Raw genomic sequence first — 13,321 nt, 5'->3', positions numbered from 1 at the left:
TCCAGTCTGAAACAAGTGCCTTCGTACTTTGCCAAGTGTCATGCATTGATTGTATGCCACTCCATGCTTTCCAAAGAGAAATTTGTAATTTAGTAGCATCACATTCGACTTTTATAGTACCAGCCTTCCCAGGGCTGTATGTAATATTCTGCCACAAAACACAACTCATCTTTTTATCTCTTGTTTTTTTCTCCCTTTTATTAATCAAAATATTACCATTGATGCTCGATGTCCACGTGAATTAGTTTTTCCCCCCCATTATTTAAGTGGATTTGAGATTTTCAACATCTTTAAGAGAAAATCTAAACAAAAAAAAAACCAACAATAATGTCCAGAAATTAAAGAGTAATAACATTACAAAGGAAGATCACATTTGTATTGAGTGAGATGCATCAGAGTACAGAAAGACTAAATAAAACTCACTCAACAATGTTAGATCATCATATGTTGAATCTTTTAAAAACAAGTTAAATAATACATGCTATAACTGCTAAGTATTTTTTGACCTCTTACGTATTGGAACTTGTTATTATTCATTCAGTGCATACAGAGTAAACCTGCTGGAAAATTACGAATTTAACGGAAAGTCAGCAGAAGGAACTTAAAAAAAAAACAAAACAGCAAAAATACAATAAAGCACAATTTTCCCACCAGCTAGATCAGCATTTAGATTGCGATTGTCCATTTGCTAAATTTAAAAAGTTCATATAAAGATTTTCTTTTTTTAAAAAAAAAGCACATTCTAATCTTGAAAGATCGTAAACATGTTTGATTGTGCAAAAATAATCCATGCTATTATTTCATTAACAGCATAAAAGTTTAAAAATATTTAGGCAGAACTAAGTTGTGCAGGAGAGTCAATCGGATACAGTTTCTCTTTGATTTTGTCCGCCTTGTTGTTTTTCCCCATTTTCCGCAGGGTCGCGATCAGCTCTACTGAGGCAGGCCTGCCCTTCAGCTCCACCCATTTATTCAGTAGTTCTTGGGTCCACATTTCACTGTCATTGGGGTGGCTGAGTTTTACATTCTCAATGGAATTTGCCATCTGACAGCCGAGTGCAATTTGTCTCATATCTTTCCAGCCGATTATTTCTGCAACGTCCACTATGTGCGGCTCCATCTCCACTGGGACGAAAAGACAGGGAAGATGTGACTCGGGGCAACCAAGGAAAACACACACGGCAGCTTTATTGATCATGCAGAGACATATTCTGTCTTACCTGGAAGAAGTGGGTCATTCTGTGAAGCACAGAGAGATTATTAGTTTTTATTCAGCTTTCATCTACAGAATCATTTGGCTATTCCACAAAGCTATCACATAATCACAGTAGCAGTGAAGACAACAAACCTGTCCCTCCTACATAAAGGGTCAGCTTGTTTAAGATTAAAGAAGAGACAGATTTTTAAAAACTTTGTCTTCTAGGTGAATCTAGAAAACACAACACAGAAGCCTAGTATCTTAAAATATAAAAGTGGCTAAGTTAATGAACTTACCACAGGGCCAGGGGAATTTGATGTGTCTCGTTTAAAAAACCCTTTAGAAATGGTTAAGAAAGAAAGAAAAACAGTTTGTTATTGTAACTAACTAATGGATGGAATTATTATTATTATATAAGCTAAACAATGGTGTTTACTGAAAACCAAATGAATATCTGGTATACATGTATTGAGTGTTGTGTATGCTTACCCAGAATGTTCTTCCTGAACACTACTACTCCAAGAGCAGCGACAAAAAACAAAACTGCAATCACAATGCCAGCGACTGCACCACCTGATAGACCTTAAAAGGAAAACACAACGCTTTTATCATAAGCTCTTCCACAACATTCCTGTTCATAAATGAAGCCAAAGTACATTTTATAAACCAATTTGAATGTGTTATTGTAAAATAAATTCAGCAATAGCTCACCTGTACTTTCCTCGTTGCAAACCGTATCAGTGGTGGCTGTGCAGTGCTCTTTAATGGAAGAACATCTTAAAGTAAAGAGTAGACCAGGTCAGTTTTTTTTTCCCCTCTCAAAATAAGTTTAAGGACAAATGGAAGAAGTTCTGTTTAACAAGAATCCAAATACAAAGCTTTCAAAATTACGCTCTTACAACGTTCTTCAAATAATAAAACCATGTAAATTGCTTGCCTTTTCCAAATATCTTCAAAGCCATCAGAATATTTGAACTGCAGAGCCTGGACTTAATTTATGTGTACACTAGGCATGGGCTGGCTACTGAGGAGCAAGGGATACTAATGTTTCAATAAATAATAATAGTAAAAAAAAAAAAAAATCCAAAACCCTTCCTTGAAGTCCTTTTGATGATGATAATAAAATGCTGAAGGAAGTGACATTTCCTCTGGCTTTATAAAGCAGAAAGTGGTCAACCACATGTTTCTGTGCTCTCCGGGTCACTGGTCGTCAGAAGGGTGCTGCGCTTTTTGTACGTTAAAGGAAATGTTCTTACTTAGTTTTCTAAGTCTATAAGTCAAAACCAAAATAATTAAAACATTTTTATTACGTTTATATTATTAATAAACAATATGGAATATTATTCTAGCAGCTGTAGGAATACTTTGCAAGTTTGCTGTTCCTTTTCTTAGTTAAAAGCAATTACATTTTGTTATAATTTACTGATTTTGAGTCACTAACATCTGAAGCCGTGAATTTCTATATGGGGCTATCACACACGGCCTATATGCAATTCTTTGTGTGTTGATGATGAGTATATTTTTCCTGCTTTTGACATGTGCATTTTTAATTATTCTACAAGTTTTTTGCAGTGATTAATACCGATTCACTGAAAGGTGCTGCTGGTTCTTGTTGTAGATTTAAATTGAAATGCAACAAGTTGGTAACTGTGCAGGATAGTAAAATATTTTAAGGTATTAGATATGTTAAGTTTCACTTAGCCATTTATTTAATAACATATTTGTAGCTTTATCTGAAATGACTACGTAAAAATTTTTTACATATTATTGTGTTGCATAATATAAAATATATTCCATACAAATGTCCAACTAAATGTTTACATGCATTTAAGAATATGTTTAGAATTATTTACCATCACAATTTCAAGTTGAATGGTCATTTATTGGATTCCTGTAATTTTACTCGTAATTTAGAACGTTTAATAAACATACTAAATTACAAAAACTAAATCCAATGAGTCAAGAGTTCATTTTCTGAACTGTATTTAATCAGAAAAGTCTTAAGATTGCCCAACACATCCCTACAAGTGCCGTGTGATCTAACAAGAAACGTAATAAAACAATGTTCTATAAATGTTTGAGCATAAAGATCCGACAGAAGCAAGTTTACCTTGTACAGGGATGGCAGATTTTACAGGTTCCTTCTGCAGTATTGCAGTAGTGACCTTTCTTACATCTACATGTTCTGTCTTGGATAGTGGTGCAGGGTCTGTCTTCTTCTAAATTAGCTGAAAAAACAAAACAAAGCTGTAACTGATATGAGAACTTTTTACACATAACCCCCCCGTGCTCAAAATAGACTCAATGCTCTGGTTCACTGCATTTTTTTTGGTTTACTCCAATCTTTACTGAAAAGCAGCTCATTCTTCTTTCATATATCACTGAACATTAACTGTATAACAAATAATTCTGCAAGTACCATGTGCAAAAATATGAAAATCAAGGTACTCGAGCCAATTAATGCTTGTTGATATTACAAAGCTATCCTGGTTTCATTTCAAAAATACATTAGGAAACATAAATAGATCTGAGACTTTTTATAGGATACATATCTAATTAAAACTAGAGTGAGATCAAGTCCTTAAAATAGAAAATTATGCTCTTGATATTTAAAAAAAAAATTACTTGTTCAGTCTCAGCCAGCCGTATTAATGCGGGTGGATAGAGCTGATACGTGTGTGATTTACTGGCATGCTTGCAAAAAATGATTACTTTTCCTTAAAGCAAAACAAACCACAGTAACCCCCCCCCAAAAAAACAACTTATTTGAATCTGACATCTTGGTGTGTGCCACCATGGTACACCCTATACAATCCTGCAAAGACTATCTGGTGCAGAAAAAAGATGATGACAGTGCAGACTTCATCAGTTAGTCTGCAGTGTTCAGTTAGTCAGATAGTCTGAGAAAATCAACAAGTAAAGCCCTCCTGCTAGGATTTTACCGTTTTCTGGACCGCAGGATGTGCAGATTTCACAGGAGTCCTTAGAACTGGGTTCACTGTTATAAGTCCCATCTTCACAAAATACACATTTTCCATAGCTTGCAGTTTCAGTGCAGTGCTCTTCCAGTCGTTGACCTGCAATTTAACCAAACATGAATCAGAGAGTAAAGAAACAAACCGTGATAAAGGGTAACCGGTTGCACTGAATTTGGTTGAAGAGTAAAGAGGGAAGGGGAGCGAAGAGGGATGTGAATACAAATACACGTCACACTTTTCAGGTTTTGATGTGTAAAACATTTACAAAACCCTTTGTAATTTTCCTTTTTCTTCGCATAATTTTTTTTCATTTTTATGTCCATAGTGGCAGGTTTTGTACAGTTGTATACATTCCATGGACGGACGGACCGACGGGCTGCAAACAACAGTGACGTGCGGTCAGGGGAGGCAGGTGAGGCAGTGCCTCACCAGCCATCATGGAAAGAAAGAAAATATATAATCATAAAGTAATTTCAATTGTTATATTCATCCAGTGGTTTGTACTAAAAAATATTTATTTTTCATGTAGCTTCACCAATTTCGATTTTTATTTGTTCAAAATCGCTGAATTTTCTTATTTTCCCATTCAAATGCTTGGAAGCGATGCCGGTGAGGCAGCAGCGAGCTCTGCCTCACCTTGGATTGCGCAACCCCTGGCTCTGCGCTGGCTGCTAAGCGGAGAGAGCATGTTGCTGTACGGCGTCAATAAAATGGTTTAAACAAATTTAATATGTGAACTTATTTCCAATAATTTAGCTTATGTATATAATGTACAGTGCTTTTTGTCACCAACTGTGTTTGTGTAACGTGTTTCGTGTAATGAGCGATTATAAACGGCAGAGAACAGGTTCGAGGTGAGGCAGGCAGTTCTCTTGCCTCATGGCAGGGGGCGCTCAAGATCCCAGACGTTCGTCTTGTTCACTCCTCAACTGCCGAGTAAGTGACAGCGAGCTAGGCTAAACGATTCGGGAAGCAAGTCAAGTGCAGCGATAGATTATAATAGAGATAGTGATTTTTTTCCTCTCGCTTATCCCGACTTTCGACATGGATGACTACATTACAACACTAAAAAAGTTTTCTCAAGTGGAAGAGAGACTTTTAAAACTGAAGGAAGATAAGGAGGACTTCTATCGCAAAGTGACGGATGTTTTTGTGCAGAAGGAGCGACGCATGGACTTCATTTATAAGTAAAGGTAAGACAGTAATAACATTTATTTTGTTTTGTTTTTTAAGGAAATGTGTGTTTTGTGAGCTACAGTTTGTATGTGTAAGGATGCAGAAGTGAAACATAACCTGTAAACTGCTGTCAATCTATGCATCTATTTGCAAATCTGATTCTGATGACGTCAGTGCCTCACCAGCTATGAACCTCACCGCACGTCACTGGCAAACAACCATCCTCAGCATGAACAACATACAACTTTTGAGCAGGGTAAATATTTGTTTGTTTTTGGCAGATGTTCCCCCAACGCTTTCCCACCCTGGGCAGAAAGCCATAATTTCCAGATTAAAAAAATACGTATTTTCTTAGACTGAATATTTTCAGACAATATACATATATATATATATATTTAAATAAAACTTACCAGCTGCACATTTACAGCAGTTTATGCCTCCGTGCTCGTAAGTGCCATCTTGACATTCCTGCCTTTTCACACGAAGCTTTACTTGAGATGAGTGTCGGACATTTAGTTCGGTAGATACCGGAGAAACAACACTGAAAAAAAAGTAAAACCAATCATTCATTTCCTTTCGGTTCATTCCTTAAAACAAATAGTTCAAACAAACTGTGTATTATTGTAACGTAGCTTGATTGAATGCGCTCCTATTTACCAACAGGTTACTAGAAAAACCTAATTTAAAACTCGAGGCGAACTTGGCTGCCCCCCCTTTTTTGTTTTCGTCTTCTTCACTGTGGATCGACGAACCACACCTTTTCTTAAACAGATAAACAAAAACAGCTCGTTTCTTTAAAATGTCATTTTCTCGGTTCAATTCCTCTATGACAGAAGCCAGTTCTTTCCCCAATTTTAATCGCGTTTACGACTTACTCAACCCCATACAGGCTTTAAATCAAGTTGTGGTCAAAACAAGCTCGCAATGTCACCGGACACACGCCGCATGTAATTAAAGACATTTAATGAGTCCTGAGAACCACAGCCTGTGTGTCAAAAATGTCGCTTTACTTACTTTGGAAAGAAGAAAACACAAAATAAAAGAAGACCCTCGGAGAACTTGCGTGAGGACACCATTGTTTTTCTACGCTAACACGTAACTGAGCGTGATCTTCCGGGTTTCGTCATGTTTCCTAACTTTCATTTTCTATTGGCAGCCCATGATTTTTTTTTAAAATTAAGCTTAGTTTTTTTAAAACGCTATTTTTGTCTTTGTCTCTTATAACAACATAGACATGTTCGGGCGAGCTTTATTGATTTTCCTTTTGTAAATATCAGGTTTTCTGGTTTAAAAAAATCCCTCGTTTTGCGGTTCTGAGAGTTGTTCATAGTGATCATTAACAGTGAGTCGAGGTGTTTTTGGGAATTTCCCAAACAAACACACTCAGAACCAGGGTTTCCCCAAGAACTCAAGCTGAATGCCAGCATCCTCAAATTAAAAAGTCTGTTCAAGGCCTATAAGGTTTTTTTTATTTAAAAGAAAATGTATCAGATAAGGTTGTAACGTAATCTCTAGGGTGAGTTTATTCAAAGACAGGAAGTGATACTCAGAAATTAATGTTTTCCAGGACAGGCAAGAGGGGGGAAAATTATACACAGGTTTGAACTGACAAATTAGTTTGTGAAAACAACTTTATTTTACATCCAATACATTCATTGTCTAATGATGCGCTGACCTTTTACCTTAAAACACAGAAATGTGTTTAAAATAGATCTTTTATGTAATATATTGTGTAATCAGATGATAAGTAATAGCTTTGTTGTGTAACAAAGTAATCAAGTGCAGTTCCGACGTCTTCAAACGCTGCGCTCCATTTCCACCACTAGGTGGTGCTGTTGCGCTTTGGTGTTGTGGCTGCAGGAAAGGCGGTGGAATTTAAAAACTCACATGGATTAAAACCAGAGATTATTTCTCTTGTGAAGCTTTGCAGCTTTGAACATGTTGAAATACTAACGGATTGGCAAAGAGCCAAAAGAGGTTGCATTGCTGTGAAGACACGACAGTTCAGAGTAACCATGGTTCGTTTATTTTTTTAGAATTAATGTTGTGTAAATGAATATTGAATCGGCGTGTTGTAGTGATTTATGATATTATTGAAATGACATAGTGAACCTCATTAGGTGGAGAATTTATTTACTAAGCTGATTAGTTGAAGAAAAGTTTCCAGTTGGGAAATATTATTAAATTAAAGGGGAACTCATAGGATTTGCATGTTTTTGCATGTATATCAGTTCCACTGCCTTCACTGACCATAAAGCTATCTTGGAGAGAACAAAGGAACCCTCTCAAGTGTTATAAAACAATTATGATTAAGTTTTCTTTTTCTTTTTCCAATGGAAAAGCAACAAAGGTTGAAAAAAGTAAAAAAATAAAATAAATTAAAGTTTCAAGATCCAGTTTCAAAAGAGCTTTCCTGTGCAATTACACTCAAAAAACATTCTCATTTCCAGCACAGTCTGGGCTTTCTCCTCTTGACTCGGATTGTCTCTGGTAGATTTCTGACCGGGCCAATCAGCAAAAAGAAGGAAAAGTCGTGAATGATATGTCGATTTTATCTGCGCATGTTTTGAATTGTAGTTTGCCTGTAGCTTTAGCAATGGCAGGAGAGGAAGTGAACGAAGCCGTTCAGTTTGTGCTGGCCACGCTTCCAAGTATTGAACCGATATTAACAGCCGCCTCGTTCGGATGGGCACTTCTCTCTTCACAGTGAAGGATGGTTGTTCACAGTGCAGGCAACTTCCGGTGAGCTTCTTACGGCGCATTACATACATTAGCGATTTGGAAAAACACCTCCAGGAAGCAATCGTTTCTCAACAGCAGAGAGTTCAGGACCTCTGTATGAGGCAAATTGCAGTACAAAAGACTACAAGTCTCACTGGTGTCACAGCAGTTTTTGCAAGTTCTGCTCTATGTTTGCTTGCAGAGTGTGTGCTATTTACAATGAGAACTGTGGCATATTAACATATCAGTAAAACATATACAGCCAAATAGCAAACATATAAGATCATAAAAAGTATAATTTATAGAAGAATAGCAGCTCAATAAGGTCACATGAATATTCTTTCACCTTAACTGATAGTTACTCAGGCCACATATGTGTAAGACAAATAGTTTTACAATTTGTCTCACATGAATTGGTTACTCACATCACTGCATTTCTCTACAAAAAAGTTTGTATATATATATATATATAAATCTTCAATTGGTAGTTGTAAAAGCAAGTGCATATTGACGTATGGTTGATGGGAGGCATCCATGGCAGGTGGCTGCATTTCATACCTGAACAAGTCAGGTGCAAAGTAGCAAAAGGCAAAAACAACCAGTAATGTAAACTCTTCCATCTCTGACTGGCTGTAAGCAGGAAAATTCATTAAAGCCTGCTGCTGATAATAGGATGCATCATCTTTAGCCACAGATGCCCTGGAGCTATACTCTGACAAAAAGCGAGGGTACCAGGCACTGGTGCCACCAGCAGGCAAGGCGGGTGAAGTGTTTTGCCCAAGGACACAACGGCAGAGGCAGACAGAGGGGGAATCGAATCAGCTCACTGACTGAGGAACGACAGGAAAAATAGCTGTGAATTTTTTAAACATTTAAATATTGTGACGACATCAGAGATTCCTGGTAGCAGCCTAAAGAGAATGCAAGTCATACGGCTGAGGAAGCGAACTCAACTGTGGCACTCTGCACGAATACCTTTCATTTTACTTGTGCAAAAAAAAAAAGTGTTCTAGGATTGCTATTACAGCATGAGTAAGTATAGAATATGCAACTCACACTGAGATAATGAGTTCACTAGTCTACTGTACTGTGACAAGGCCATGAAGAGGCAAAACCACGGCTTTAACCACAGACAATGTGCTCCACCTATAGGCTTGAGGTCAAACAGAGACGAAAGACAGAGTAGTAGTTCCTCTGAGACGGGGAGGAGGGGAAAAAACTGAGGAAAAAATGAATACAATTATTTTGTTATCAGGAAGAAGCTTCTGGAAGAGACTCGCGTTGCAAAGCAACCTTTGGGGTTGACGAAAAGATCCTCTCTTTGACAAAAAAAGAGAAAAAAGCAAAGGAACTCCTGCAGCTGTCTGCATGCTGAAGTTTATTAATGCTGTTTCCTTGAGAGATTTAATCAACCTCAGTCTGTCTTTTTATGATAAGTAGCTCACAACCACATTAGCTAAAGAAAACAAGCGTAATAAGTTTTTTTTTGTACACACAAAAACAAGCATACGTTTTTTTTGTACACATTGTTTCACATCAACAAACTGTCACAAGTTGCACTCACTGCAACATCTCCCCTCATGCATTTGTCAATTTGGAATTTCATGTACGTTGTGAAAGAGTTCTTCCTGCACTCCTATTCACTTGAGGTTGAGCTTCTTTGAATTTGACTTAAGCTTTTCAAGCACAAAACTAAAGCTGCCGACCATAAAGGCAGTTATTGCAATCACTGGGTGCTATTATAGAAAGCTACCTTTGTTGGAGGAACTGGTATGGAGAGAAATGTATACATTTATGTCATTTTGAAATGTCTTCTGTGCCTTGTAAGCTGTACCCAATGTGCAAGAAAGTAGGACTGGAAGAATAGACCTGACACTTCTTCTCATAGAGAACAGGAAGAGAGTCATGCTGCTCTTCAACTACAGGAAATAACCTTGCTGTCGATGACGCAGGTCTCATGGGAAAGCTCTGCAAGTTCACTAGATCCGAGGCATGCTGCTCACTCTGTAAGCGTACCAGTAGTGGCGTTGTGCAACATGTTGCATAGAGTCTCACGTATCTCTGTGTGGCATACTGTACATTAGATTTATGGAGAGTGCTTTGCTCAGCATCCTCGAACACGACTGCTGTATCTCCCTGTCTTACCATCCCTCGTCACGGGCTTACACACTTGCACATAAACAAGATGAAAAGACGTAAATCTGTAAAAGCTGCCACTTGATGATAAGTCTTTGCAGGGATATTTCCCCCAGCAACACGTCCAGCGGTCTGCCTAATTAGAGCCCAGAGCATATGTGGGCAGCGGAGCCTGCGTCTGCACATTGAAAGAGCGGCAGGGGGGGATTTGGCCACAAGCATTCACTCGCTAGGCTGTCTGGTGGGAAGACAATGGTGAAGAGTGTAGATTGGGGTGTCTTGTTTCCAGAGGAAAAAGAAGAATAATGCCAGCTAAAAACCCCTCAGAGCTGGATTTATCAGGACTGTTGTTGGAAGCATCCAGTTTGGGCCCAATCAGAATAGAACAGAACAGAACAGCAGCATGAGGAGACTGAGCTGAGCCCGCAGGCAAGGCCGAACCGATGCAAACCCTGCATGTCCTATATTCTACCTGTCCTCTGTGCCCTCAAGCAACGCTGATCCAACTCATTTTATCCTTTGTATTAAACAGAATATGAAAGGACGTTCGCAGATTCCCCTAGAAACAACCGCTCTCTTGTTTCCATGGCCAGCTGCCATTTCTGTAAACTTTAAAATGTGGAAAAAATGTGGAATGTAATCAACAAAGTTATCAGTGCTTTGAAATAAAAAAAAACCCATTATTATCAGTTATCTCAGATTTCTTGTAAGGTTAAAAATGAAAAAGGAATTGAATTAGAAAGGTTACAGCCATGACAGTAAGAAAACTTGGTTTAGAGAAACTTGCTTTCTGCACTCTAACATAGCATGATAACTGGAGATATTTTGACCATCTGCCATGTTTTCAGCAAACAATTCCCTTGAAAAACATTGTTGGTGCTAAAATGTATTTATTTGTTTAGCCAAATTTGATACCGTTTTTTATTTCTGTAGCACTGAGCCAAATAAATTGAAAGGAAATGGTCTTTTTACTGCACATTGTGGGCAACAAAGTACATGAAGATAAAGTTTCTCTGCAAAGTTGCCCATTATGTTTAGACAAAGCACAGACTAATCCACTGTATGATTCACAAGTGAGAATTTAGTGGTTTACTAAATGAAAGAGATTCCTTTGAACACGGTTAGGCAACGGGCTGATAATTAGTGGAATTCAGGGAATGTAAAAGAAAAGAAGAGAGAAAAGAATAAAAATGCGTCTATTTCTTTATGAGCCATCATTCGTAGAAATGATGGATATTTTCTAAAGAAAAGGAACTTATTTACAATTCTACTATCAGAAAAGAGCTGCAGATTTTACTTTCTGCCGTTACACCTCATCCACTAGAGGCAGATCTCGATGTGGGCTCATTGCTCAGGGCACCATTCTGTCAGGGAGTGACACGAGAATTCAGAACACACGCAAATAAAGACGTCCGTCAGCTGTACCCTACATGGGTTTTACACTACTTATTTGTAAGTTCAATTAAAGGGCAGCATACTTTCATGGTACACGCAATGTAAAACAAATATGACTGCACACAGTTCTGGCTAGTGACCCTGAATCAGTATCTGATTCTAAACTTCTGATATGATGTTATACTACAAGATTACTTCGCAGACTTGCAGAGAACAATAAAGCATTTTAACTACTTAGAATAGTCAAACCTGGACTGGATTATTCTAGGCTGACCTTGATTTCCTGTAAATCAGAGGGTTGATTCATGACACTTTTACTGTCTGCAGTGGCAGTTCTTGCATGAATGGTGCGCTGTGCGAGTCCTTCGTATTCCCTACTTTTTATTACAATAAAGAATATGTTATGAGAGCAGAGTAAATCAACCCAAACTTTAACTGTGTAGAAACTGTGGTTTTCCTGCTTAATAGTGGCCATAATGTTTGAAAAAAACATCAAAAATGTTCTTTTTTATGCATTCACAAATGGAATAAGGTGCATTACATTTAACCTGTGTTTCAAAGAACATCTGTGAAGTGTAGAATTATCCAATTACATTTTTAGCGATTTTAAATATTATAGATTTTGTTCTACATGGGATCAAATTCAGTCAAGAATTCATTTATGGCACAGCAAATCATAGCATAGCATAGAAAAGAATAGGATAGTGCAGAAAACAATTGCATAGTATAGTACAGAATGGCATAGCACAACACAGTATAACATAATATAGTGTAGTATAGTATAGCATGGTATATTATACACCGTATAGTGTGGTGTAGCATAGTGTTTCATAGAATAGTGAATTATAGTATAGTGCAGTTCAGTATAGTATAGTGAAGTATAACATACTAAAGTATAGCACAGTATAGTGCAGTGTAGTACAATGCAGTATAGCTTACTTTGATATATTATGGTTAAAGTGTAATATTGTATAGTGCAGTGTAGCATAGAATAGTGAAGTATCATAGCATAGTGTAGCATAGTATAGTGGTCACAGTACAGTATAGTATAGCGTAGTGTAATATAGTATAGTATAGCATGGTATACTATAGTATAGTATATTATAATATAGTATGCTATAGCATAGTGTAGTATGGTACAGTATTGCACAGTGCTGTGTAGTATAGCATGGTATAGTATAGAATAGTATCGTATTGTGTAGTATGGTATGGTGCAGCATAGCATAGCATAGCATATTATGGTGTAGTATAGCATAGCATACTAGCAAAGAAAAGATTATAGAAATGTCCACAATCATACCAACATACTGGCCACACATTTCATTTCACTCTTACTTACATTAAATAATCCACTTTCTGAGACCACAGTGATGCTTAACATAAACATTTTTTTATTCACCCACACAGGAAATAGTGTATGTGTAAAGACACACACATGCACACACACACACACACACACACACACACACACACACACACACACACACACACACACACACACACACACACACACACACACACACACACACACACGCACGCACACACACACACACACACACACACACACGCACACACACACACACACACACACACACACACACACACATAGTAAGTCTTTCTATCCTCACAAGGATTTTGCATTGACTTCCACCTAATATTCATTCATTTCTGTAGTCTAACCCTTACACTAAACCTAACCTTAGTCCTAAAACTAAAC

General features: G+C 37.5%; 1 protein-coding gene across 1 annotated transcript; it reads right to left on the bottom strand.

The window, feature by feature from the left end:
* Positions 1 to 180: 180 nt before the first annotated feature.
* Positions 181 to 6,503, bottom strand: LOC102232209 (tumor necrosis factor receptor superfamily member 6-like). The gene is made up of 9 exons (XM_014470945.2): positions 6,367 to 6,503; positions 5,763 to 5,893; positions 4,141 to 4,275; positions 3,309 to 3,426; positions 1,910 to 1,974; positions 1,688 to 1,780; positions 1,495 to 1,535; positions 1,221 to 1,239; positions 181 to 1,125 (listed from the first exon to the last, which is right to left on the bottom strand). The coding sequence occupies exons 1-9, from the start codon at positions 6,426 to 6,428 to the stop codon at positions 830 to 832; spliced, it is 960 nt and encodes a 319-aa protein (XP_014326431.1). The 5' UTR covers positions 6,429 to 6,503; the 3' UTR covers positions 181 to 829.
* Positions 6,504 to 13,321: the final 6,818 nt, after the last annotated feature.

This window comes from Xiphophorus maculatus, chromosome 22, assembly GCF_002775205.1.
Source record: "Xiphophorus maculatus strain JP 163 A chromosome 22, X_maculatus-5.0-male, whole genome shotgun sequence".
Taxonomy (NCBI): Eukaryota; Metazoa; Chordata; class Actinopteri; order Cyprinodontiformes; family Poeciliidae; genus Xiphophorus; species Xiphophorus maculatus.
This window is presented reverse-complemented; position numbering and strand designations above follow the sequence as displayed.

Excerpts from the sequence above, each read along its gene's own strand:
- LOC102232209 (XM_014470945.2), bottom strand. The coding sequence starts at position 6,428 with ATGGTGTCCTCACGCAAGTTCTCCGAGGGTCTTCTTTTATTTTGTGTT. Across the intron at positions 4,276-5,762 it reads CTGCTGTAAATGTGCAGCTG|GTCAACGACTGGAAGAGCAC; the intron begins GTAAGTTTTATT and ends GTTAAATTGCAG. Across the intron at positions 1,536-1,687 it reads GTTCAGGAAGAACATTCTGG|GGTTTTTTAAACGAGACACA; the intron begins GTAAGCATACAC and ends CCATTTCTAAAG.